This window comes from Cucumis sativus, chromosome 7, assembly GCF_000004075.3.
Source record: "Cucumis sativus cultivar 9930 chromosome 7, Cucumber_9930_V3, whole genome shotgun sequence".
Lineage (NCBI taxonomy): Eukaryota > Viridiplantae > Streptophyta > Magnoliopsida > Cucurbitales > Cucurbitaceae > Cucumis > Cucumis sativus.
Genome location: NC_026661.2, coordinates 22,161,382 through 22,184,000, shown reverse-complemented (window position 1 = coordinate 22,184,000; position 22,619 = coordinate 22,161,382). Strand labels below are relative to the sequence as shown.

General features: G+C 34.4%; 4 protein-coding genes and 2 long non-coding RNA genes across 16 annotated transcripts; 4 read left to right on the top strand and 2 right to left on the bottom strand.

The window, feature by feature from the left end:
* The first annotated feature begins 159 nt into the window (after nt 1–159).
* LOC116405269 (probable LRR receptor-like serine/threonine-protein kinase At1g51880) lies at nt 160–1,579 on the top strand. The gene is made up of 4 exons (XM_031889253.1): nt 160–220; nt 291–813; nt 963–1,452; nt 1,541–1,579. Exons 1-4 carry the CDS (start codon nt 160–162, stop codon nt 1,577–1,579), a joined length of 1,113 nt encoding a protein of 370 aa, XP_031745113.1.
* A 40-nt stretch (nt 1,580–1,619) lies between these two features.
* On the bottom strand, nt 1,620–2,775 carry LOC116405134. The gene is made up of 3 exons (XR_004218238.1): nt 2,305–2,775; nt 2,165–2,214; nt 1,620–2,019 (listed from the first exon to the last, which is right to left on the bottom strand). It is a non-coding gene; the product is annotated as an uncharacterized LOC116405134 (long non-coding RNA).
* Nucleotides 2,776–2,781: 6 nt separating this feature from the next.
* On the top strand, nt 2,782–4,329 carry LOC101208111 (probable LRR receptor-like serine/threonine-protein kinase At2g28960). Its single transcript, XM_031888856.1, has 4 exons — nt 2,782–2,917; nt 3,054–3,116; nt 3,220–3,409; nt 3,502–4,329. Exons 1-4 carry the CDS (start codon nt 2,803–2,805, stop codon nt 3,926–3,928), a joined length of 795 nt encoding a protein of 264 aa, XP_031744716.1. The 5' UTR covers nt 2,782–2,802; the 3' UTR covers nt 3,929–4,329.
* Nucleotides 4,330–4,959: 630 nt separating this feature from the next.
* On the top strand, nt 4,960–9,260 carry LOC101206687 (probable LRR receptor-like serine/threonine-protein kinase At1g51820). The gene is given in 12 exon segments (XM_011661364.2): nt 4,960–5,399; nt 5,477–6,002; nt 6,110–6,634; nt 6,636–6,791; nt 6,939–7,010; nt 7,085–7,156; nt 7,237–7,314; nt 7,422–7,836; nt 7,926–8,052; nt 8,192–8,254; nt 8,362–8,551; nt 8,646–9,260. Coding segments are annotated over 12 exon segments (2,664 nt in total). The 5' UTR covers nt 4,960–5,326; the 3' UTR covers nt 9,013–9,260.
* Nucleotides 9,261–10,463: 1,203 nt separating this feature from the next.
* Nucleotides 10,464–22,611, bottom strand: LOC116405316. 11 transcript variants are annotated; one of them, XR_004218512.1, is made up of 10 exons: nt 22,475–22,611; nt 18,665–19,845; nt 17,591–17,662; nt 16,389–17,440; nt 16,137–16,296; nt 15,882–16,010; nt 14,338–15,285; nt 13,544–13,613; nt 12,273–12,371; nt 10,464–10,811 (listed from the first exon to the last, which is right to left on the bottom strand). It is a non-coding gene; the product is annotated as an uncharacterized LOC116405316 (long non-coding RNA). The 11 variants fall into 11 exon arrangements; XR_004218505.1 differs by adding an exon at nt 12,694–12,725 and having other exon boundaries at nt 16,389–19,845; XR_004218510.1 differs by having other exon boundaries at nt 16,389–16,458; nt 16,580–19,845.
* Nucleotides 10,805–14,667, top strand: LOC101206930 (putative leucine-rich repeat receptor-like protein kinase At2g19210). Its single transcript, XM_031889416.1, has 11 exons — nt 10,805–10,921; nt 11,008–11,536; nt 11,650–12,128; nt 12,241–12,373; nt 12,488–12,559; nt 12,659–12,727; nt 12,809–12,889; nt 12,979–13,598; nt 13,732–13,794; nt 13,869–14,028; nt 14,131–14,667. The coding sequence occupies exons 1-8, from the start codon at nt 10,846–10,848 to the stop codon at nt 13,406–13,408; spliced, it is 1,869 nt and encodes a 622-aa protein (XP_031745276.1). The 5' UTR covers nt 10,805–10,845; the 3' UTR covers nt 13,409–13,598; nt 13,732–13,794; nt 13,869–14,028; nt 14,131–14,667.
* Nucleotides 22,612–22,619: the final 8 nt, after the last annotated feature.

Genomic DNA, 22,619 nt, shown 5'->3' with positions numbered 1-22,619 from the left:
ACAAACCATATGAATGATTGAATTCTCTTTAAATAAAAACAGGAGAACAAATACAATAAGAACTGCTTTGTTCATGTTAGCTAATGAGTAATTTGCAAGTTTACTTCGCACCTGTCCAGTCTTCAAAGGCAAAGTTGAGAGGATCCAATGAAAATTGCAATGTCAAGGTGGTTCTTATTCAGTCTTTTTGCACTCCTTGTTCAAGCTCAAGATCAATCAGGTAATCTTCTTAACTAGGTTCGATCCTACTTCTTTAAACCGTATATGGCTAACAAGTAATGGTTCTCCAGGCTTTCTTAGCCTAGATTGTGGCCTACCAGCAAATTCATCAGGCTACAGAGAACCATGGACAAAAATTGACTATATGTCAGATGCAGACTATATAAACACCGGTGAAAGTAGAAGTGTATCATCCGAATTCACGATATATGAAAGACAACTATGGCATCTTAGAAGTTTTCCTCACGAAATTAGAAACTGTTACAATATTAGCATCAACAAAGGCACCAAATATTTGGTTAGAGCAACTTTCCTATATGGGAATTATGATGGGCTCAATAATATTCCTAAATTTGATCTCTACGTGGGAGATACTCTATGGAGAACAGTGGATGATAGCTACTACATAGACATTATACACGTGCCTTCAACAGATAAACTGCAAATCTGTCTTATCAATATTGACCAAGGAATACCGTTTATCTCAGCATTAGAGTTTAGACAACTGCCAGATTATACTTACCCAACTGTATCTGGTTCTTTATACAATTATTGTCGATTAGATATGGGGTCAACCACAGATAGACAATACAGGTTGGTGTTATTTTAGTTCATTGACGGGTGGGTGATAGGATTTGAATCACAAAAGTAGTTGAATTATGCTTAAGTTAGTTGTAGATTGATTTATATACATATAAATGGTAAATGAAATACTGACCTATGTAAATATTGTCTTTCTTTAGGTTCCCTTATGATGATTATGATAGAGTTTGGAATGCGTACAATGGTGATGACTACACACAAATAAGTACCATTAACACTTTAAAGTCTGATAATTACTATAGCTACAATCCAGCAGCCATAGTCATGCAAAGTGCTGCAACTCCAAAAAATGGGAGCAAGTACCTTAATTACTCATGGAACTCATCTAAGGAAAGTGATCAATTTTATGTATATATGCACTTTGCTGAACTTGAAAAGCTTCAGAGCAACCAATTCAGAGGATTTAACATCACCTATAATGGGGAATATTGGGATGGACCTATTGTTCCTGATTACTTAAGCACAACAACAATTTATAATATCAAACCATCTGTGATGTCCTCGTTACAACATCAATTGTCATTCTTCCCAATAGAAAATTCATCTCTCCCTCCAATCATCAATGGTTTAGAAATTTACCTTGTGATGGAGATATCAGAATTGGAAACAAACAGTGGAGATGGTATGTCTGTCTTTTTTTTTTTTTTTTCTCTATTTTTTTGTTCAAAGTGACTTTTCTTACTTCGAACTGATGATTATGGATATATTGAAAATTCAGTGGATGCAATCAGTAATGTTCGGTCAACTTATGGAGTAAAAAAAAATTGGCAAGGAGATCCATGTGTGCCAAGAGGATATCCATGGAGTGGATTGAATTGTAGTTTTGATTTAGTGCCCAGAATCATATCACTGTAAGTTTACTTCGAGTTACAAAGAAACAAATAAAGTTCAATTCCGTGATTGTATCCTACTAAATTGAGCTTTACAACTAGTGAAAATTTTATAATAAGAGAATTAACTTGTTACTAGGAACTTGTCTTCAAGCGCATTGAAGGGTGAGATATCTCCAGACATAATCGGTCTACCAATGTTACAAACATTGTAAGAGTCTCCCCATTACTATATTAGAATTTTATGCTTGAACCTAAGCCAATAAAAATGTACTTATATTTCAGGGATTTATCAAACAATTACTTGGCAGGAGAAGTACCTAATTTTCTGATCCAATTGTCACACCTCCAATACCTGTAAGTTAACCTAGACGAAAGAAGAACAAAAATCAAACTCATTGACAGAAAGTAAGCCATCCTGTTTTCTCTCTTTGCAGAAACCTAGATAATAACAATCTCACAGGCTCTCTTCCACCTGAGCTTACAAAAAGACAGAAAAACGGTTCACTTACATTAAGGTCCATTATAGGGAGGAAACATGAACTTGCTTTCTTCTTCATGTCTATAATATTTATGATGATGATAAATAATTAGTTTTGTGTTAACAAAGCATATTTGATGACAGTATAGATGGTAATCCAAATTTATGTACCTTAGAGCCATGCACAAAGATGACACCAGAAAGGAAGAAAAGCAATAATAATATCATCATTCCAATAGTAGCATCGGTGGGTGGATTGCTTGCACTCCTCATAATTGCGGCAATTATTTATTTGATTTCTAAATCAAAAAAGAAACAACAAGATAAGAATGTTTCTTCGAAAAAGGATCCGGCAAAGACAAACACTCATTTAGGCAGTTCATTGGAGAAAAGGAGACATCAGTTCACTTATGCGGAAGTTGTGGTGATGACCAACAATTTTGAGAGAATTCTTGGTAAAGGAGGTTTTGGGATGGTTTACTATGGAGTTCTAGATGACACTCAAGTGGCTGTGAAGATGATTTCTCCATCAGCAGTACAAGGCTACCATCAGTTTCAAGCAGAGGCATGAGCCTAAAATATAGTACTTAATTTTCAGAAAAAACCTTAGCCCATATGTCTTTGCTTAGACTGAAAAATGTTGCACATTTCTCTCAGGTTACAATTCTTATGAGAGTTCATCACAGAAATTTAACGAACCTTGTAGGGTATATGAATGATGAGGGTCACCTTGGCCTCATTTATGAGTACATGGCCAAAGGAAATTTGGCCGAGCATCTTTCTGGTAATCTTCTAGCTCTAGCTGCAACTTACAAGCTTATAGAACATACTTCACTACCCAATTCCTGAATTGAAAATTTTGAAGTCAATTTAGAAAACAAAATACGAAGCCTAACCACACTTTGCTTGTTTGCATACAGAGAAAAGCTCCAGTATATTAAGATGGGAAGACAGACTTCGAATTGCAATAGATGCAGCGCAAGGTGTGTGTGACAAGTTAATAATTTCTTTGATGTTGGCACAAACACATTATAATCATTCAAGAGAAAAATTTATAGTGTAGACTATGGAAAATCAAATACGCAGGACTGGAGTATCTACATCATGGTTGTAAGCCACCAATAGTTCACAGGGATGTGAAAACAACAAATATCTTATTGACAGAAAATTTCAATGCCAAGCTTTCTGATTTTGGACTTTCAAAGACTTACCCAACAGATGACAAGTCCTACATGTCCACTGTTATTGTTGGCACTCCAGGTTACCTTGATCCAGAGTAAGTACTAAATTTCCAACATTTTCTAATCAATTGCTTCTCAAATTGTGAGAAAAAAATGAAGAAAACAAACTTGGTGATTTGTCTCTCAGGTACTATACATCAAACAGGCTAACTGAAAAAAGTGATGTGTACGGTTTTGGAGTTTCATTGATGGAAGTAATTAGTTGCAGACCAGTAATTTTGAACACCCTAGACAGAGAAACGAATTACATAGTCAAATGGGTTCATGCCATGGTTTCTCAGGGAGACATCAAGAATATAGTTGACCCACGAATAAGAGGAGCATATGAAAGCAACTCTGTTTGGAAAGCTGCGGAATTAGCCTTGGCCTGTGTATCAGTAGACTCCAATCAAAGGCCAACGATGAATCAAGTAGTGATAGAGTTGAAGGACTGCTTGTCCATGGAGTTGAGTCAGAGATCGGAAAGCCATCCAATGGAATCAAAAGACTCCATTGAAATGATGTCCATATCAATGGTTATGAATGCCAGCCACTCTAGTCCCATGCCAAGGTGAAGAAAATATTCTAGCAATTGACTTCACCTCAAGTATTTTCTGGTTGTATCCACTCTTCATTTCATCAAATAAATAGTTGGAGATGATGAAATTTAGTACAAAAATTGGTTAGATGTGTTTTGTGGTATTACTTAAGTTGAATTTGCAATGAAGTCAATCCAAGATTAGAGCAACGTTATGGAGGAACTCAAAGATTGCTTCAGCCATGGAACTGAGTCCACATGGCTTGATTCAACAAATTTCATTGAAGTGAGGTTGAGTTCATCTCCGATCATTCATGAACTTTGATAATATGGATCTTTTATTTGTTATTTAGCAATATATGATCAAATCATCTATGTATTTCTTGTATTTTATTGGTAGTCACGTAAGAAGAAATGTATTGGAACAAAACTTCGGGTTGTACTGATGAGCTTTCATTTGATGATTAGTAGGTTACTCAAATCGTCAAATTTAACTGATTATATATTGTTAGTTAGTACAACTAAGAAATTAATTTTTAAAAATGATATTTGGATATAGAAGAATGATTGTAAAAATTAAAGTAGATTAAAGCTAAGACCAAACAGATAAGAGTTTGACTATGTATATATTATAATACAAGCTTTGATTATTGTACTTTTAAATAGTCTTTTTCAGGAATAACTATCAAGACTTCCACAAATATTTGTATAAAATTAAGGCAAACATTTTCATAAGGAAGAAAAAACATCATAGATAGTTATATCCTCATATCTATTATTAAATGGTCTTTGGCCTTAAATGGAGGAGACCTGGTGATCTTATATAATTCATAATTCCACCTAATGTTTGCCAACAGAGTTGATGTAGTGGACTTTGATTCTGTCAACTGTTGGATGAACTAATCAATCTTATCAACTTAGATTTTTTAATACAATTATAAAAAAAATATATGATGGTAAACTTTACATACTACTTTTTTGTTTTCAAAACTTTAATGGGTGGAAATTTCCTAAACTTAATTTTTTTTTAAGTATAATAATGGAAGGGGAATTTTAACTTTTTTTTTTTTTTTTTAGGATAATAGTAGTAGGGGAATTTGAATCATAGACCTCTTGATCGTTAGCACATAATTTGACATTTTTTAGTACCATAAGAGTAGACACTTCAAACCGCATGTTCTTTGTGCATTCCTAACTATCACTTTCAAGTAATGCTACATTTTTTAAGATATCGATAGTACGACATTCTTGTTTGTTTGTTTATTTATTTTTGTAAGTCTAACCAAAATTTCATTTTCATTTGAAAATGGCATTTCAGCAAATGAAAAACCATAGGAATGGTTGAATTCGCATCAAATATATTTAATCAGTGTGATAAAACAGAAATAACCAACAAACTACCCTATCTTCAAGAGCTAAAGTTGAGAGATACCAAATGGAAATTGCAATATCAATTTGGCTCCTGTTAAGTTCTTTTGTACTCCATGTTCAAGCTCAAGATCAATTCGGTAATTTTCTCAACTTCCATACCTTAGACTCTATATGAACATTCTCTTGAAGTCATTATGTTGCTTTGGTTCTCCAGGCTTTGTTAGTCTAGATTGTGGTCTACCAGCAAATTCATCAGGCTACATCGATTCAAAGACAAAGATCAAGTATATATCAGATGAAAGCTTTATAAAGACAGGGGAAAGTAGCAGAGTAGCACCTGAGTTCAAGAACTATGAACAATCACTCTGGACTCTGAGAAGTTTTTCTCAATATATTAGAAATTGTTACAATATAAGTGCCAGTAAAGACACCGAATATTTGATTCGAGCAAGTTTCTTATACGGAAATTATGATGGGCTCAATAAAACTCCACAATTTGACCTGTATTTAGGCAATACTCGATGGACAACAGTGGATGACAGCTACTACTACACAGAAATGATGCACACACCTTCAGTAGATAAATTCTCAATCTGTCTAATCAACATTGGCTATGGAATACCATTCATCTCAACATTAGAGTTTAGAGAACTTCCTTATTCCAGTTACTCACCTCTATCTTATTCCTTGCGCCTTTATAAACGATACGATATGGGGTCAATAACAAATCAGCAGTACAGGTTAGTTCATGCATGCTATAGAACAGTTGATTTTCCTAAATAGTAATATGTTTGAGAGTGATTTTTAAGGATAAAAAGTCACTTTGAAACATGCTATATTCATTTAGGTTTCCTGATGATCCTTATGACCGAGTGTGGGAAACATATGAAGATAATAACTATACACCACTAAGTACCCTGGATTCCATAGTTACTGACAACTTGGAGGACACACCGGTTGTAGTCATGCAAACTGCTGCAACTTCAAAGAAAGGGATCCAGTACCTTAATTTCTCATGGGACTCAAGAAACGGAAGTGATGAATTTTATGCATATTTATACTTTGCTGAACTTGAACAGCTTCAAAGCAACGAATTCAGGGGATTTAATATCACTTATGATGAATACATGACTGGACCTATTATTCCTAAATATTTAGGCACAATAACAGATACTTCATTCCTATTTCCTTTAATAACAACATCAAAACATCATATATCCATCTTCCCAATTGACAATTCAACTCTTCCTCCAATCATCAATGCTTTAGAAATTTATACTATGATGACAATCTCAAAAATCGAATCATACGATGGAGATGGTATAACATTTTATGGGTTTTATTTTAATTTTTACTCATTACTTTAGACTAATGGACGATATATTGAAAAAATCAGTGGATGCAATCAGTAATGTTCAGTCAACTTATGGAGTAATCAAAAATTGGGTAGGAGACCCATGTCTGCCAAGTGGATATCCATGGAGTGGTTTGAGTTGCAGCTCTGATCCAATCCCTAGAATCACATCACTGTAAGTTTACATCTTCAGTTGCAAAGTGACAAACAAAGTTCAATTCTATCAACTACTAGCCAAAGTTACTGTAAAGTGTATATGAGAGATTTAACTATACTACTAGCTACAATTCTTGTGAGAGATGATAGAACTCTGTTATACCAGGAACTTGTCTTCAAGCAAATTGAAGGGTGAGATATCTCCGTACATAATCAGTCTACCCATGTTACAAACATTGTAAGAATCTCTTCATAAGTATTTAGATCAATATGATTAAACTAATGCTAAAAATAATGAAATTATATTTTTAGGGATTTGTCCAATAATTACTTGACAGGAGAAGTACCTACATTTCTGTCCGAGTTGAAACACCTAACAGTCCTGTAAGTAAATCCAAAAGAAAAAAGTGAAGCACAAATTAACCCTAATATAGAAATTAAACCATTCTTTTTTCTCTTCGCAGAAACTTAGAGAATAACAATCTCACAGGCTCTCTTCCACCCGAGCTTAAAAAAAGACAGAAGAACGGTCTTACATTAAGGTCCACTATAGGGAGGGAACATGAACTTGCTTTCCTCTTCATACATATAACATCTATGTCCGTGATAAAAATTTAGTTTTGGACTAACAAATAGTATTTCATGACAGAACATTAGGCAATCCAAATTTATGTTTAGATTCATGCACAAATATGACACCTGAGAGGAAGAAAAGCAACAATATAATCATTCCAGCAGTAGCCTCAGTGGGTGGATTGCTTGCATTCCTCATAATTGCAGTGATTGTCTATTGGATTGCTAAATCAAATAAGAAACAACAAGGTGATGATGTTGCTTTGATAGGGAATCCCACAAAGGCATACACCCAATTAGGCAGTTCCTTGGAGACAAGGAGACGACAGCTTACTTTTGCAGAAGTTGTGATGATAACCAACAATTTTGAGAAGGTTCTTGGTAAGGGAGGTTTCGGGATGGTTTACTATGGAGTGCTAGATGAGACTCAAGTGGCTGTGAAGATGATTTCTCCATCAGCAGTACAAGGCTACAGTCAGTTTCAAGCAGAGGTATGCGCCTAAGATATAATATCTAATTTTCAGAAAAAGTTAGCTCATACTTCTTTCCTAAACTGGAATTAATTTCCACTTTCTTTCAGGTTACAATTCTTATGAGAGTTCACCACAGAAACTTAACAAACCTTGTAGGGTATATGAATGATGGAGATCACCTTGGCCTCATTTATGAGTACATGGCCAGAGGAAACCTGGCCGAGCATCTTTCTGGTAATCTTCTAGCTCTAGCTACAAGATACATGTTACAACACATGCTTCACAACCCAATTTATGAAATGAAAATGTACATCAAATTCAACTTTAGAAACCAAAACCGGAAGCTTAAACACGTTTTGCTTGTCTAACACAGAGAAAAGCACAAGTATCTTAAGCTGGGAAGACAGACTTCGGATTGCAATAGATGCAGCTCAAGGTGTGTGGAATAAGTTCATAATTCCTTTTAACTTTCGGCAAACACGTTATTGGCATTCCAGAGAGAAAAACTTAAGAAGTGTTTAATATTGCAAAATAAATACGCAGGACTGGAGTATCTACATCATGGTTGTAAGCCACCAATAGTCCACAGGGATGTGAAAACAACGAACATCTTATTGACAGAAAAACTCAACGCCAAACTTTCTGATTTTGGTCTTTCAAAGACTTACCCAACAGATGACAACTCCTACATGAGCACTATTATTGTTGGCACTCCGGGTTATCTTGATCCAGAGTAAGTTCCTACATTTTTCAATCCACTACTTCTCAAATACATAAGTTAGGAAAAGAAAAATGAAGTTAACAAACATCGGTGGCTTGTCTGTCAGGTACTATACATCAAACAGGCTAACTGAAAAAAGCGATGTGTATGGTTTTGGAGTTTCCTTAATGGAAGTAATTAGTTGCAGACCAGTAATTTCCAACATCGAAGACCCAGAAATGAATTACATAGCCAAATGGATGCGCACCATGGTTGCTCAGAGAAATATCAAGAATATAGTTGACCCAAGATTAAAAGAAGCATATGAAAGTAACTCTGTTTGGAAGGCTGTGAGACTAGCCTTGGCTTGCATATCAGAAAACTCCAGTGAAAGGCCAACGATGAATCAAGTAGTGATAGAACTGAAGGAATGCTTGGCCATGGAATTGAATCAGAGATTAGAACAGCGTCCACTAGAATCAAGAATTCACTGAAATGATGTCCTCAACTATGGTTGTGAATGCCACTCATGCCAGTCCCATCCCAAGTTTTTCTTGAATTGATGTTTTTTTTCCTTTCCTTCCTGATTTCAACTTTCAGTTTCCCTTTGAACTATTTGAATTGATTGTTGTATCACTGAAGTTTAGTTTGCAATTGTGTGAACAGTGTGCAATGAAGTTGATGTGTTTTATTCATTCTTATTACAACAATATGAGAATAAGATCAGTCTGTTTCACTATAAGAAACTTATAGATTTTTTACAGTAACCTAATGGACTGCAATCAAACAACCCTAAGGTACCATTGGGCAGCAAAAGCTTGGGTTTAAGTCTTTAGGCTTAATTGGAGAGTTCAACTATGTTAAGATCTTAGATGATGATCGTACTTGAGATTTAGTCTCTTCCTGCAGAAAAAAAAAAAAAATTGAATGCAAATAGATGTCCAAATATTTAGATTGTGCTCAAATTGACTATATCCAAAGAGGAAAAAGATTAAGTTCATCTACGTAACTATACGTGCATCCTAGCTAATCTCACACCATATCTTATACAACATTTAACCAAGCACTTCTTTTATCAGAATCAGTACAACATTTTTCCGATTGTTTGGTTAAAGCTTTTCATTTCAGAATTTATCTCTTCATTATTTGGTTTTTGAAACTTGAAATGTACAAACTGTGGCCTTTTTATCACCGACGAAAATCTCTCTTGTTGGTAGAATGCATATAAATAACTATGCCTAATTGCTTCGTCTTTGGACATGCTGAATGTGCAAAGTAAATAATTGATTCTAGAATTCATTTCATTCCTAACATCCATTGTCATCCTCACAAATTTTGAACAATTGCATGTAAAGAAGAAGGATGACTAGTTGAGTAATTAAGTACTATTCTACCTTAATTCTGTTTTAATTCCTACTTATAAAGAGGAGCTTGTACCAAACATATTATCATTCTAATAAAAGTTCCACACTCTTGGTTCTTAAAAGATTACTCAAAAGAGGCTACTTAGTCTACTTAGACTACATCAAATCATGTAGTTAGCATATTGCTGCTAGCATGCTCGATTTGCACTAATTTCAACAATAACCTCTGCTGGAGTTAGCATGATGTGGATGGTTGTTGGTTGGGTTGAAATGAGGCCGTAAAACATAGGACTTCGAGCTTTAGACAATATCCTATGCCGCAGTCAGCATGATGTGGATGGTTGGGTTGAAGTTTTCCTGTCAACGGCTTGTATTAAAAGAGTTGGCTGTTGGCAAGGTCAAACATATGCAAAAATACACCAAATTGCCAAATATTTTTGTTCAGAAGAAAAACCAGCATTCTTTATTGGTAAAATTGGTGAAAGGTATTTTTGCAGAGGCTAAGAATCTATGATCTTAATCTATTAACTGCATAACATTTTAGATTCAACAATCTGAACCTTTTGGATTTTCAACATCTGTTAGCTTGCCAAATTTAAAGTAACGGTAGAACAGTGTTCAAATTTTGTCCATACATCTGACATGATATTGTTTAAGCCAATAAATGTAATTATCATAGGATGCTAATGGCTTTTGATAAAATAAATGAACTTCTGATTTTGAATAAGTAATCAATATTTTTATGAAGTCTCCTCACTATGTATGTAATAAAAAAATCATGTAGTTGAAATTCCATTGCCAACTACGGAAAACGATATATGTAATATCAAGAAATCAGTATCAAGTGTATACATAAGCACTTTAATAGGTTGAAAAGCTGATAGTTCTTCTCCGGAACAACAGCACTCTGCTTCAAGTTCAAGTCGTATCTGCAATCAACCAGAAAGCAATTCGAAAGGGGTGATGATGGATACAAGAACTAAAAGTTTGTTATTTTGTTTAGCTCTTATACATGCTATTCAAGCTCAAGATCAATCAGGTAAATATTGTAAGGAATATTTGTATTTTCTCGATAAACATTCTAAAATCATATTTGGCTTTTTTTTTTTTTTTTTGATTTCTCAGGTTTTATAAGCCTGGATTGTGGACTACCAGCAAATTCTAGCTACACCACAAATCTCACCTACATCTCAGATGCAGCATATATAAACAGTGGTGAAACAGAAAACATAGACTTGTACAAAAATAGCTATGAACAACAACTATGGACCGTTAGAAGCTTTCCTAATGGCACCAGGAACTGTTACAATATAAGCAATATTACTGATGGCACCAAATATTTAATTCGAGCAAGCTTCTTGTATGGTAATTATGATGGGATACGATCTCCGCCAATCTTTGATCTCTACTTTGGAGATAGCTTGTGGGTAACAGTGAACATTACGTCAGAAACATATACATTCAATTATGAAATCATTCATGTTCCATCGACAAACAAAGTACAAATCTGCTTGATCAATAAAGAAGCTGGAACCCCTTTCATCTCTGCATTAGAATTTAGACCTTTGCCAGACCATATTTACTCGATTGGATCAGGGTCCCTCTTGCTTGCTTTCCGATATGATATTGGTTCGACATCAAACATCCCATACAGGTACAGATGCCTTATTATTGATTTATCAATTTAGACTGAAATTAGTCTATATCACAACATGAATTTTTATTGAACGAGGCTCATTTCTATTCCCTGTGAGTGCCATTTTTCAGGTTCCCTTATGATGTTTTCGATCGAATTTGGCCTCCCATTAATAATGATAAATATTACGATCGATTAAGTACCTCTCTCACTGTAGATGTCAACCAATCAGAGAACCAGCCACCAGCCATTGTTATGGAAACTACTATAGTCCCAAAAAATGCAAGTAGGCCTTTTTTTTTTATATGGGAGACAGGTGATGAAAATATCCAGTATTATGCATATCTTTACTTTGCTGAGCTGGTCAAGCTTAAACCCAAACAGTTTAGAGGCTTCAACATAAGTCATAATGGGAATTATTGGGAGGGACCTATTGTTCCTGATTACTTGAGCACAAGCAGTATTTACAACATCAAACCTTTGGACCCCGGAAAGCATCACAACTTAACTTTAACTCAAATTGAGAATTCAACTCTTCCTCCAATCTTCAACGCTGTTGAAATTTATTCCAATATTGAAATCTTAGAACTAGAATCAGATCAGGGAGATGGTATGCTGATTCCATTACTCATTATTAGCATCTTAGCTCTGCCTTTTACATTCAATCACACAAAAGTTTAAACGAGATTGATAATTAAATAAATTCATTGTATGGAAATTAGTTGATGCAATCAAAAAAATAAAGTCAACTTACAAAGTGATCAACGATTGGGAAGGAGATCCATGCATCCCGAGAACATATCCTTGGAGTGGTATAGGTTGCAGCGATGAATCAAGCCCAAGAATCATATCACTGTAAGTACATACGGTACATAAACACTTTGCTTAGGAAATAACAACCTTTTCGTCTAAGATTTTGCCAGATAACCGCATAATTGAACTAAAAAAAAAAATATATATATCTTGCAGGAACTTGTCATCGAGCAATTTGACAGGCTTTATATCAACTGATATACTTGATCTAACGGCCTTACAAATTTTGTAAGTATTCTCTCATTTAAATTGTACAAGGAAACTGGATCAACAAGACACAGTTTCATCCTTTGACCAATAACAAAATTAATTGAGTTTTTATTTCAGGGATTTGTCAAACAATGACTTGACAGGAAAAGTACCCGATTTATCCAAATTGTCAAAACTCGAAGTCCTGTAAGTTACATAAAACGAAGAAGTCAATGAAGGAAGATGCAGTTTGAAAGATGTTTAAAAATGTATTTATTCTTTGTACAGAAATTTGGAGAACAACAATCTCTCATGTCCAATTCCACCTGAACTCATACGAAGATTCAATGATAGTTTACTATCATTAAGGTCTCTTTCTTGGAATAGATGAATTTATAAATATTATTCCAATTTCAAACTGCAAGCTAACAAGCCTGCTTATGAAAATCTTATGACAGTGTAAAATGCAATAACGAGATTGTAGTGGAAAAGAAGGAGAAAAACAAAGTTGTAATTCCAGTAGTAGCATCAATTGGTGGTCTGCTTATCATTGCCATAATTGCGGGGATTGTTTTCTGGATTGCTAGATCAAAAAGGAAACAAGAAGGTAATGATGCCGTAGAGGTGCATCGTCCAGAAACCAACACTAATGTTGGTGACAGTTCTTTGGAGACCAGAATACGCCAGTTTACTTATTCTGAAGTGGTGAGAGTGACCAACAATTTTGTGAGGATTCTTGGGAGAGGAAGTTTTGGAGCAGTTTACCATGGGATGATTGATGATATTCAAGTGGCTGTGAAGATGCTAGCCCCATCAGCAATACAAAGCCATGATCAATTCAAAGCAGAGGAATGTATTTTATATTTATACTTAGTATTTCATATTTGATACTCACAAAAATATTTTCCACACACTTGTTTATCAGATTAAAAGGATGCTAATTTCATACAGGTTGCTACTCTTCTTAATGTTCAGCACAGAAACTTAACAAAGCTTGAAGGGTATTTGAGTGAAGGAACTCACCTTGGCCTAATTTTCGAGTACATGGCCAATGGAAGTATAGCACAGCACCTTTATGGTAATCTTCTAGTATCTATCAATGATTTGAAACACATGCATCAGCTTTCATATTATATTGAACGTTTTAAACTCATTTCAAGAACAAAAATGAAAATTGAGGCCTCCTTCCACTGTTCTCATTGAATATGCAGAGATAAGTTCAAGTGTCCTAAGTTGGGAAGATAGACTCCGAATCGCAATGGATGCAGCACAAGGTTTGTCAAGTTTCTTTCAAACTTCTTTGTAACAAATTATCCACATTTATTTTTGTCCAAAACCCTGAATACAGGACTAGAGTACCTACATAATGGTTGTAAGCAACCAATAATCCATGGAAATGTGAAACCAACAAACATCTTGTTGACTGAAAAATTCCAAGCTAAACTTTCTGACTTCGGTGTCTTTAAGAGCTACTCAACAAATGATAACACCAGTTACATTGACCCAGAGTAAGCACAAATTTCAAACATTTCTCAAATTTCACTTGGCTTTTCCTTGGAAAAGCAATGGAAAGAAACAAATTTGAAGAAACTTAATGGCTTGTCTCTCAGGTACAAAACATCAAACCGGTTGAGTCAGAAAAGTGATGTGTACAGCTTCGGCCTTACACTGTTAGAGATAGTTTGTTGCAAACCAGTGATATCTAAATCCAAAGGACAGGATTCAATTCATATAATTAAATGGGTTGGCCACATGGTTGCTCAAGGTGATTTTAGAAACATAGCAGACAAAAGATTAAAAGGAGAATATAACATAACCTCTGTCCGTAAAGCGGTGGAAGTAGCAATGGCTTGTGCATCAGTGAATTCAGAGAGAAGGCCAACAATGAATCAAGTGGTGGCAGAACTGAAAAGTTGTTTAGCAATAGAACTGAGTCGAACACCAGAGAATCAAGCTCCTCACTCAATAGAATCTACGGAAATGACATCAATGTACATGGTTTTGCCACCTCAAACAGGTCCCATGGCGAGGTGAAATTCATCAGAATATCAGAATGTATCATTGAAGTGTGTTTTTAAAACTTCCAAACGTACAAATTTCGACTTCATGTAAAAAATAAATAAATAAAAACCGTGCTTTAATTGCTTCTTCTTTGGGTGGTCTCTGATCCATTTCATAATAATTATTTCTATGACCATCACAATTATTTGAAATTAGTTAGAAGTTAACACTAGTGAACAAAGCCAGCATTCATGAAAATGCTTGAATCTGAAAAGTAGAAAAGGTTACATTTTGAAACCTAAGTAAGATCCAAAAAGCTTACTTTTGTATTTTATAAGTTTAAATTCATAAACCTCTCTTAATTTTGTATTTGATAAGTCCAAAACTTCTAATTTATGAGAATATAGAATTTTGACAGATTAAACTCTCTAGTTTAATTAAACCTAAACTATCGACTTTGTATCTGCTAAGGTTGAATAATGAATAGATTAAGATGGAATAAAGTACATTGCCATTATCATTCAAATAATTGGTGCTCACCAAGTTTCAAATTTCCTTTGTTTATTACAATAACCATGGAAATGAAAAATAGAACCTTTAAGAGAAATGTCATATCAATTCTAGTACTGCTAAGGGGAAAGTAGGGCATAAAATAAAGGGCTTGTAAAGTCTAAATAATAACGTTGCTAAGGAAAGCATGATGCCAATGATTGGGCTGAAATTCTCTCTGTCCAACTGTTTGTATTCTAATAGATGACCAAGTCCTGCCATAAAAATAAAAAAAACAAACAAACAAACAAATCAGTACATTCTTGAACTCAGAAAATTTATTTTTTAAAAAAATGATAGACCAAGTTCAAGTCAACTTGCAAACATGAGCAGCAACATCACAAATTAGAACTGCTTGATTTAAAGAAGAAAAAGATATTCCTTATTTGGTTGAATTAGTGGAATGTTTAGAAGATATCTTGTAGGTTCTATGAATTTAATATCTATGACCAAGATCTATAACCTGCAAAACATTTAGATCTAACAATATGAATCTTTCTTTGCAATGCTAGATCTCCAGTTTCTGTTATTTTGCCAAATTTAATGAGCATATCACATTTTAAAAGTCTATACATCAAAACTATATTCTTTAAGATAATCAGTTGAATTATCATATGAAGATAGTGTCTTTTATAATAAAGTAAATGAACTTCTAAATCTTAAATGTCACCAATATAAGTCACGTCTTCAAAATATATTTTAAAAGTCTATACATCAAAAGTATAGGGGAAGTATAATATAATAATGATGAGAAGAAATGAAATGTTCAATGTCAAGGCACAAATACGAATTAGACATATAAGAACATTACTTGGAAGGCCTAGCAAGCCAAGATAACTGACTTGAATTCTTATCTGCAGCAAATCTGAGAGAAATTCCCAAGGCATGATAATGAACGCAACAACGAGATCTTTTCTGGTTGGTCTAGCTCTTGTACTTGCTGTTCAAGCTCAAGATCAATCAGGTAAAAATTGTTATCATCATTTGTATATTTCTACATAAACATTCATCAAATTGTATGTGACTAAAATTATCTCAGGTTTTATAAGCTTGGATTGTGGATTACCGGAAAATTCAACATACAAGGAGCCAACAACAAGCATTGACTACATTTCAGATGCAGCATATATAAACAGTGGCGAAAGCAAAACCATAAACGCAAACTTCAAGAGCTTCTATCAAAGACAACTACAGTCCCTTAGAAGCTTTCGTCAAGAAACCAGAAACTGTTACAACATAAGCAATATTATCAGTCAAAAGAAATATTTAATTCGAGCAAGCTTTGTGTATGGAAATTATGATGGGTTAAATAACTTACCAACATTTGATCTCTACTTTGGAGATAGCCTGTGGGATAAAGTGATGATTGAGTACACAGCAAGTGAGGTCTACAAAGAAATCATACATATTCCATCAGTAAATAGAGTTCAAATCTGTCTAATAAATACGGGAACTGGAATACCTTTCATCTCTGCATTGGAATTTAGACCTTTACCAGAAGATACTTACCCAATTCAATTTGGATCCTTGTCAACTTTTGATCGACTGAATATGGGGTCGGGATCAAATGAAAAATACAGGTAAGTTATTATTGATACATCAACTTTGCCATGCGTTATTGTATATCACAGCAAGAAATTTCTAATATGGTTAAAAGGAATATTTCTTGTGCGTGTGCCCCTTTGTTTCAGGTACCCTTATGATGTTTTCGATCGAATTTGGTATCCTTTCCATGATGACGATTATTTCATTCAATTAAACACCTCTCTTACTGTAAATGTTGACGGCCACAACAAGTACCATCCAGCAGCCATAGTCATGGAAACTGCTATAGCACCAAAAAACACGAGTTCATCTATTAATCTTTGGTGGAAGTCAGATGATGAAAATATCCAGTATTATATATACTTTCACTTTGCAGAGTTGATAAAGCTTCCACGTAAGCAATTCCGAGGGTTCAACATCAGTCATAACGGGAAATATTGGGATGGACCTATTATTCCCGATTACTTGTATCCAAGCAGCTATTATAAAACCAAACCATTGGAATTCCCACAAAAACAACACAACCTTTCATTTTTTCGAACTGACAATTCAACACTTCCTCCAATCATCAATGCTTTAGAAGTATATTTCAGAATTGAGATCTCAGAACTAGAATCAGATCAGGAAGATGGTACGATGACTTGACTTTCCATTGTTAGATTCTTATTTTCGGCTTTTACATTCTGATGGCAAATAATTTAATCTTGAGTATTGATTTCATGAATGCAATACACTGAAAATCAGTGGACACAATGAGAAAATTAAAGTCAACTTACGGAGTCATCAAAGATTGGCAAGGAGATCCATGCATCCCCAAAGCATATCCTTGGAATGGTGTAGGTTGTACCAATGAGTCAATCCCAAGAATCATATCATTGTAAGTATATGCATGCTTTTTACTTAGAAAATAAATCATCCAAGTTTCCCAGCCAAACATATGCATTGAGATAAAAAAAACACTAATAAAAAACTTACAGGAACTTGTCGTCAAGTGGTCTGACAGGAGACATATCTCCAGATCTATCCAATCTAGCAGCCCTAGAAACCCTGTAAGTATCTTTACTTTAAACAATATCTAAACTAGGATCTCCAATTTAATCTTAAAAGCAATTATAGTAAATAGAGTTTTAATTTCAGGGACTTGTCAAACAATGGCTTAACAGGAAAACTGCCTGATTCTCTGTCCAAATTGTCAAATCTCAAAGTCCTGTAAGTTACTTACAATGAAAATGAAAAAATAAATAAAAAAAGTCAAGGACCAGGTAGTTTGTAGGATAACTGAAAACGTATTCTCTCTATTTACAGAAACTTGGAGAACAACAATCTCTCGTGTCCAATTCCACCTGTACTCTTAAGAAGATTCAATGATAATTCACTATCACTGAGGTATCTTTCTTAGAATAGCTGGACTTGTAAGTAATATTTCAATTTCAAGTTCTACGTCTAACATGCCTACTAATGAAAATTTATTGATGACAGCGTGAAAGGTAATCCAAATCTTGAAGCACATCCTTTAAGTGATTGCACTGAGGAACAGAAAGGGGAGAAGCAGAAAAAAAAGAATAAGTTTGTGATTCCAGTAGTAGCATCGGTTGGTGGCCTACTTGCTATTTCCACAATTGCAGGGATTTTCTTTTGTATTGCAAGAAGAAAAAGGAAAGAAAAAGGTAAAGAGGTCTTGGAGGTGGATCGTCCGCAAACCAACCCGAGCATTGGAAGCAGTTCTTTGAAAACGAGAAGGCGGCAGTTCACTTACTCTGAAGTTGTGACAATGACCAACAATTTTGACCAGATTCTTGGTAGAGGTAGTTTTGGAGCAGTTTACCATGGGTTGATTGATGATATTCAAGTGGCTGTGAAGATGCTAGCACCATCAGCAATACAAGGCCACGATCAATTTAAAGAAGAGGAATGTATTTGTATATAGTATCTCATATTTCGATATTCTAATAAAAAATATTTAGCTCACACTTGCTTATCAGACTAAAAAGATGCCCTTTCATACAGGTTACCATTCTCCTTAAAGTTCACCACCGAAACTTGACAAACCTTGTAGGGTATTTGAACGAAGGAACTCATCTCGGCCTCATTTATGAGTACATGGCCAATGGAACTTTAGCACAGCGCCTTTCTGGTAACGTTTGCTTTTAACATCTAGCAAAGATTTGAAACACGTGCATCACATTCCAAGTTCTACTGAAAATTTTAGTTCCACTTAAATAAAAAGAATGAAAACACTTCCCTGTTCTTTTTATTGGATATGCAGAGATAAGTTCCAATGTCATAAGTTGGGAAGATAGACTCCGAATAGCAATGGATGCAGCTCAAGGTGAGATAAGTTTCCTTTCAAATATCTTCACAAATACATTATCAAGTTTTGCTTTTGTCCTCTACAAAATGAAAACCTTGTGCCGTATCGAGTTTATTAAATGCAGGACTAGAACATCTGCATGTTGGTTGTAAGCCACCAATTGTCCATGGAGACGTGAAACTAGCAAACATCTTGTTAACTGAAAATTTCCAAGCTAAACTTTCTGACTTTGGTCTTTCCAAGAGCTACCCAACAAATGATAAGACCGGTTACCTTGACCCAGAGTAACTACTAATTTCAGACATTTCTCAATGAGATCATTTAGTTTTTCCTAAAAAGAAAAGAAAATGTGAAAGAAAAATATGAAGAAACTTTATGCCCTGTCTTTTAGGTACAAAACATCAAACAGGCTGAGTCCAAAAAGTGATGTATATAGCTTCGGCATCGCTCTGTTGGAGATAGTGAGTTGCAGACCAGTGATATCAAAATCCCAGGGCCAGAATTCAGTTCATATAGTTAAATGGATTGGTTCCATGGTTGCACAAGGTGACATTCGAAATATAGGAGACCCAAGATTAAAAGGAGAATATAACATACGATCTGTTCGAAAAGCAGTGGAAGTAGCAATGGCTTGTGTAGCAGTTAATTCTGAGAGAAGGCCAACAATAAATCAAGTGCTGGCAGAACTGAAAAGTTGCTTAGCCACAGAATTGACCCGAACACCTGATAGTCAGCCTCCTAATTCAACAGAGTCCATTGAAATGACATCCATCTACATGGTTTTGCCCCCTCAATCAGGTCCCATGGCAAGGTGAAGTTCATTTGAACAGCATCTTGCTCTTTCCCATTCATCTGATATTGGGGGTTTACCTTCCAGAATTCATCTAAGTTGTTGGATTTTATCATTTGTCATTGAAACCTGAAATGTATAAATTTCGCCTTCAACCACCAACATAAATATCTATTGTTAATAGAAAAATGTGAAAAACTGTTCTCTAATTTGCTTTGTCTTTTGGTGGTGTTGAAGGAAACTTTCTTATCTCATGAGCGAAGTAAATAAATTAATTCATAAAGCAGTTTCATTCCTAAATTCGTTTAAGGACCTTTTGGAGAAGGGCTCAATTGTTATTTTATGAAGTCAATTTTAACCTAAACCCAGACTCAAATTCAAAAGAGGAAAATAATGCTAACCCAGCATCAAAACATTCAAATGCTATCAAACAAATCTTCAACACAACCAAAAAGTAAAATTTATAATCTTGTTCTGCCACAAAAGTGTCTACAGTTGACTAGAAATTTCAAAAGATAACAATTCAATTGACAAAAGTTTTAATTAATTGATTTATTTGTTGATTTATTTATTTGAGAAGGATTAACAGAAATATTAATTGAATACTCTTTTGTGCGCATAAACTTTTCTGAGGATATTACACATCTCATAAACATTCATTATGAAATAATATGTTGAGAGGATATTTACTCTCTTGCCTGCATAAAGATTTCACACCTCTAATGATCTTTTTTTTCTTTTTCTTTCTTTTTGTTTCCTGAGTTTAACAAGTGAGATGGGAGATTCAAACTTCTTATCTCTTAATCAAGGGCACATACCTTAATTGCTATGCTCCAATTGGCCACTTTTACCCAAATCCTTTTACTACCCATACCTACAAAAGTATTCCTTTTTTTTAATATTCCTTTTTTTAAGGGGGAACCTTTAATATTCAAGATAAAAAAGAAAAAAATTTAAGAATCGTCCAACATGGACTTTTGCAAGCCAAGAAACGTTCAAGACTCAAAATTACTCTTGTGGTTATGAAATACAATCAAGCAAGACATTCCTATTCAAGAAAATCAACTAATCAATCCACTACGTACTATGAGATTGAAACATACTAAGTACTTCAATCCTATAACATTAGAGTAAATAAAGAAAAAAAACAAAAGAACTTCAATGTTTGTCGGAAAAAGTACTAAAGTACAGATTAATTATCAATTCATTTGCCAGAGTTCAAAAAATAATTAATTTTGTATATTGAAGAAAAAAAAGGAATCTCCACAGGAAACCTTTCAAATAAAAAATCTTGAAGATAACTTTTGCGAAAAATTTTAGAGCTATGTATTTGATCGAGGTGATTGGGAAAAAAATCACACAAAGTAGAAAAAAAGGAAATTTCTTAAGATGTTGATTCGGAAGTAGTCTCCAACGAACAAGAAAAATCCAACAAAGGAGATGAGGAAGAGTTATCAGACAACGAAACTCTAAACAAAGGTAGAAGTAAAAAAATCGATCAAGTTTTGAATGAGCTTGATGGAAACATCCCTTATGGGTTTATGGTTAATGGACATGTTCGGCTTCTAGCAACAGTGTTGGATTTTCTATCTTGAATTTAACTCTGATCAAAATATTTTTATTCAAGATGTAGGAGGTTTGATTGGTCTGTTGAACGAGTTTATTTCATTCCTTGTTTGCTTCATTTTTTCTTTCTAAAACTCGAGGAAGAGTTTTCTATTTGGAGGGCTAGAAGAATCAAATGAAAAATAGGGCTAATTGGATAATATTCTTGCGTAATTATTCTTTTACCCCACTTATAACAAACTCTATAAATAGAGTTCATTTTCTGTTGTATGAGACACATCATCATTCTAATAAAATATTTACAAGCTTGATTCTTGGAGGATTACTTCTTCCACTTAGGCTACGTCAAATTTATTACTTTTGTGCAATGAAAAAATATACATATCCCCTTTTCTTCATCCTTGGCATAGTTTTTTTCTAAAGGAAATAACTTTCCATTGATAAAATGAAAAAAAAAAAGGACTAAACATAAGAAATAAAATCAATATAGGTCTGACGTAAAGAGGCTTGAACCCATACTAAACCAAAGCAAGTAAACCAATGAAGAAGCTCCTCCTGTAAAGACTGTTAGACTCTTTCAAGCCAAAGCTTTAACGGAAAACTTGAACTCCATCTACGCTTGAGAACATGGACACAAAATACTGCATGAGAACCCAACATATGCAATAACAACCTTTGACCATCTTTAAAAAATTCCTCCTTGATAGAGTTTATAACACTAAATTTGAAACGTTGATGTAGTAATGACATAAAAATGCTTGTGGTTTTTTCATACTCTAAAACAGAATATCCCAAGCTTTGTCCAAAAATTAAAAGGTGGTTCTCAGTTGAAATGGGTAATAAAATAAAAAATCAACTGATAGTTTAGACTTGAGAATAATTGGTGCTTAATCCCCTGTCTCACTATAAATAAACTAACATGCTTACCTGATCTCACAATTCCTAACAACACAAATAATTAGATCAGCAATGTTTTAAAATCCCTTAAATTATCAGTAAGTTAGGATAATATATGTATAAGTAGTTGTAAAAATGCTATCTCCAATATCAACCCGTAGTTATCAGCAATTTAAAACACAGGCAAGTGTAAACTAAACATAAAATTCCAATTTCTGAAGAAAGGAATCAGAAGGGAAAAAGAGAAAAACAAAAAATTGAAAGAATTTAGAAGTTTTGAAAAGGGTTTACGTACCTCAGAATGGACAAAAAATGAGGTGGATCTTCCTTCCTGAACAACAATGGTCCGTGGAGGCTTGGAAGAGCACCCACTCTACCAACAAGTCAGAAACGCCATGGCAACTGGTGCGTCTCTTCATCAATCCCTCCACCACGTATTC

Coding starts and splice junctions, on each gene's coding strand:
- LOC101206930 (XM_031889416.1), top strand. CDS start 10,846: ATGATGGATACAAGAACTAAAAGTTTGTTATTTTGTTTAGCTCTTATA. Junction 12,374..12,487: donor AGCCCAAGAATCATATCACT/GTAAGTACATAC, acceptor TATATCTTGCAG/GAACTTGTCATCGAGCAATT. Junction 12,890..12,978: donor GATAGTTTACTATCATTAAG/GTCTCTTTCTTG, acceptor ATCTTATGACAG/TGTAAAATGCAATAACGAGA.
- LOC101208111 (XM_031888856.1), top strand. CDS start 2,803: ATGAGAGTTCATCACAGAAATTTAACGAACCTTGTAGGGTATATGAAT. Junction 3,117..3,219: donor TGCAATAGATGCAGCGCAAG/GTGTGTGTGACA, acceptor TCAAATACGCAG/GACTGGAGTATCTACATCAT. Junction 3,410..3,501: donor CCAGGTTACCTTGATCCAGA/GTAAGTACTAAA, acceptor TTTGTCTCTCAG/GTACTATACATCAAACAGGC.
- LOC116405269 (XM_031889253.1), top strand. CDS start 160: ATGTCAAGGTGGTTCTTATTCAGTCTTTTTGCACTCCTTGTTCAAGCT. Junction 221..290: donor TCAAGCTCAAGATCAATCAG/GTAATCTTCTTA, acceptor ATGGTTCTCCAG/GCTTTCTTAGCCTAGATTGT. Junction 1,453..1,540: donor ACAGTGGAGATGGTATGTCT/GTCTTTTTTTTT, acceptor TTGAAAATTCAG/TGGATGCAATCAGTAATGTT.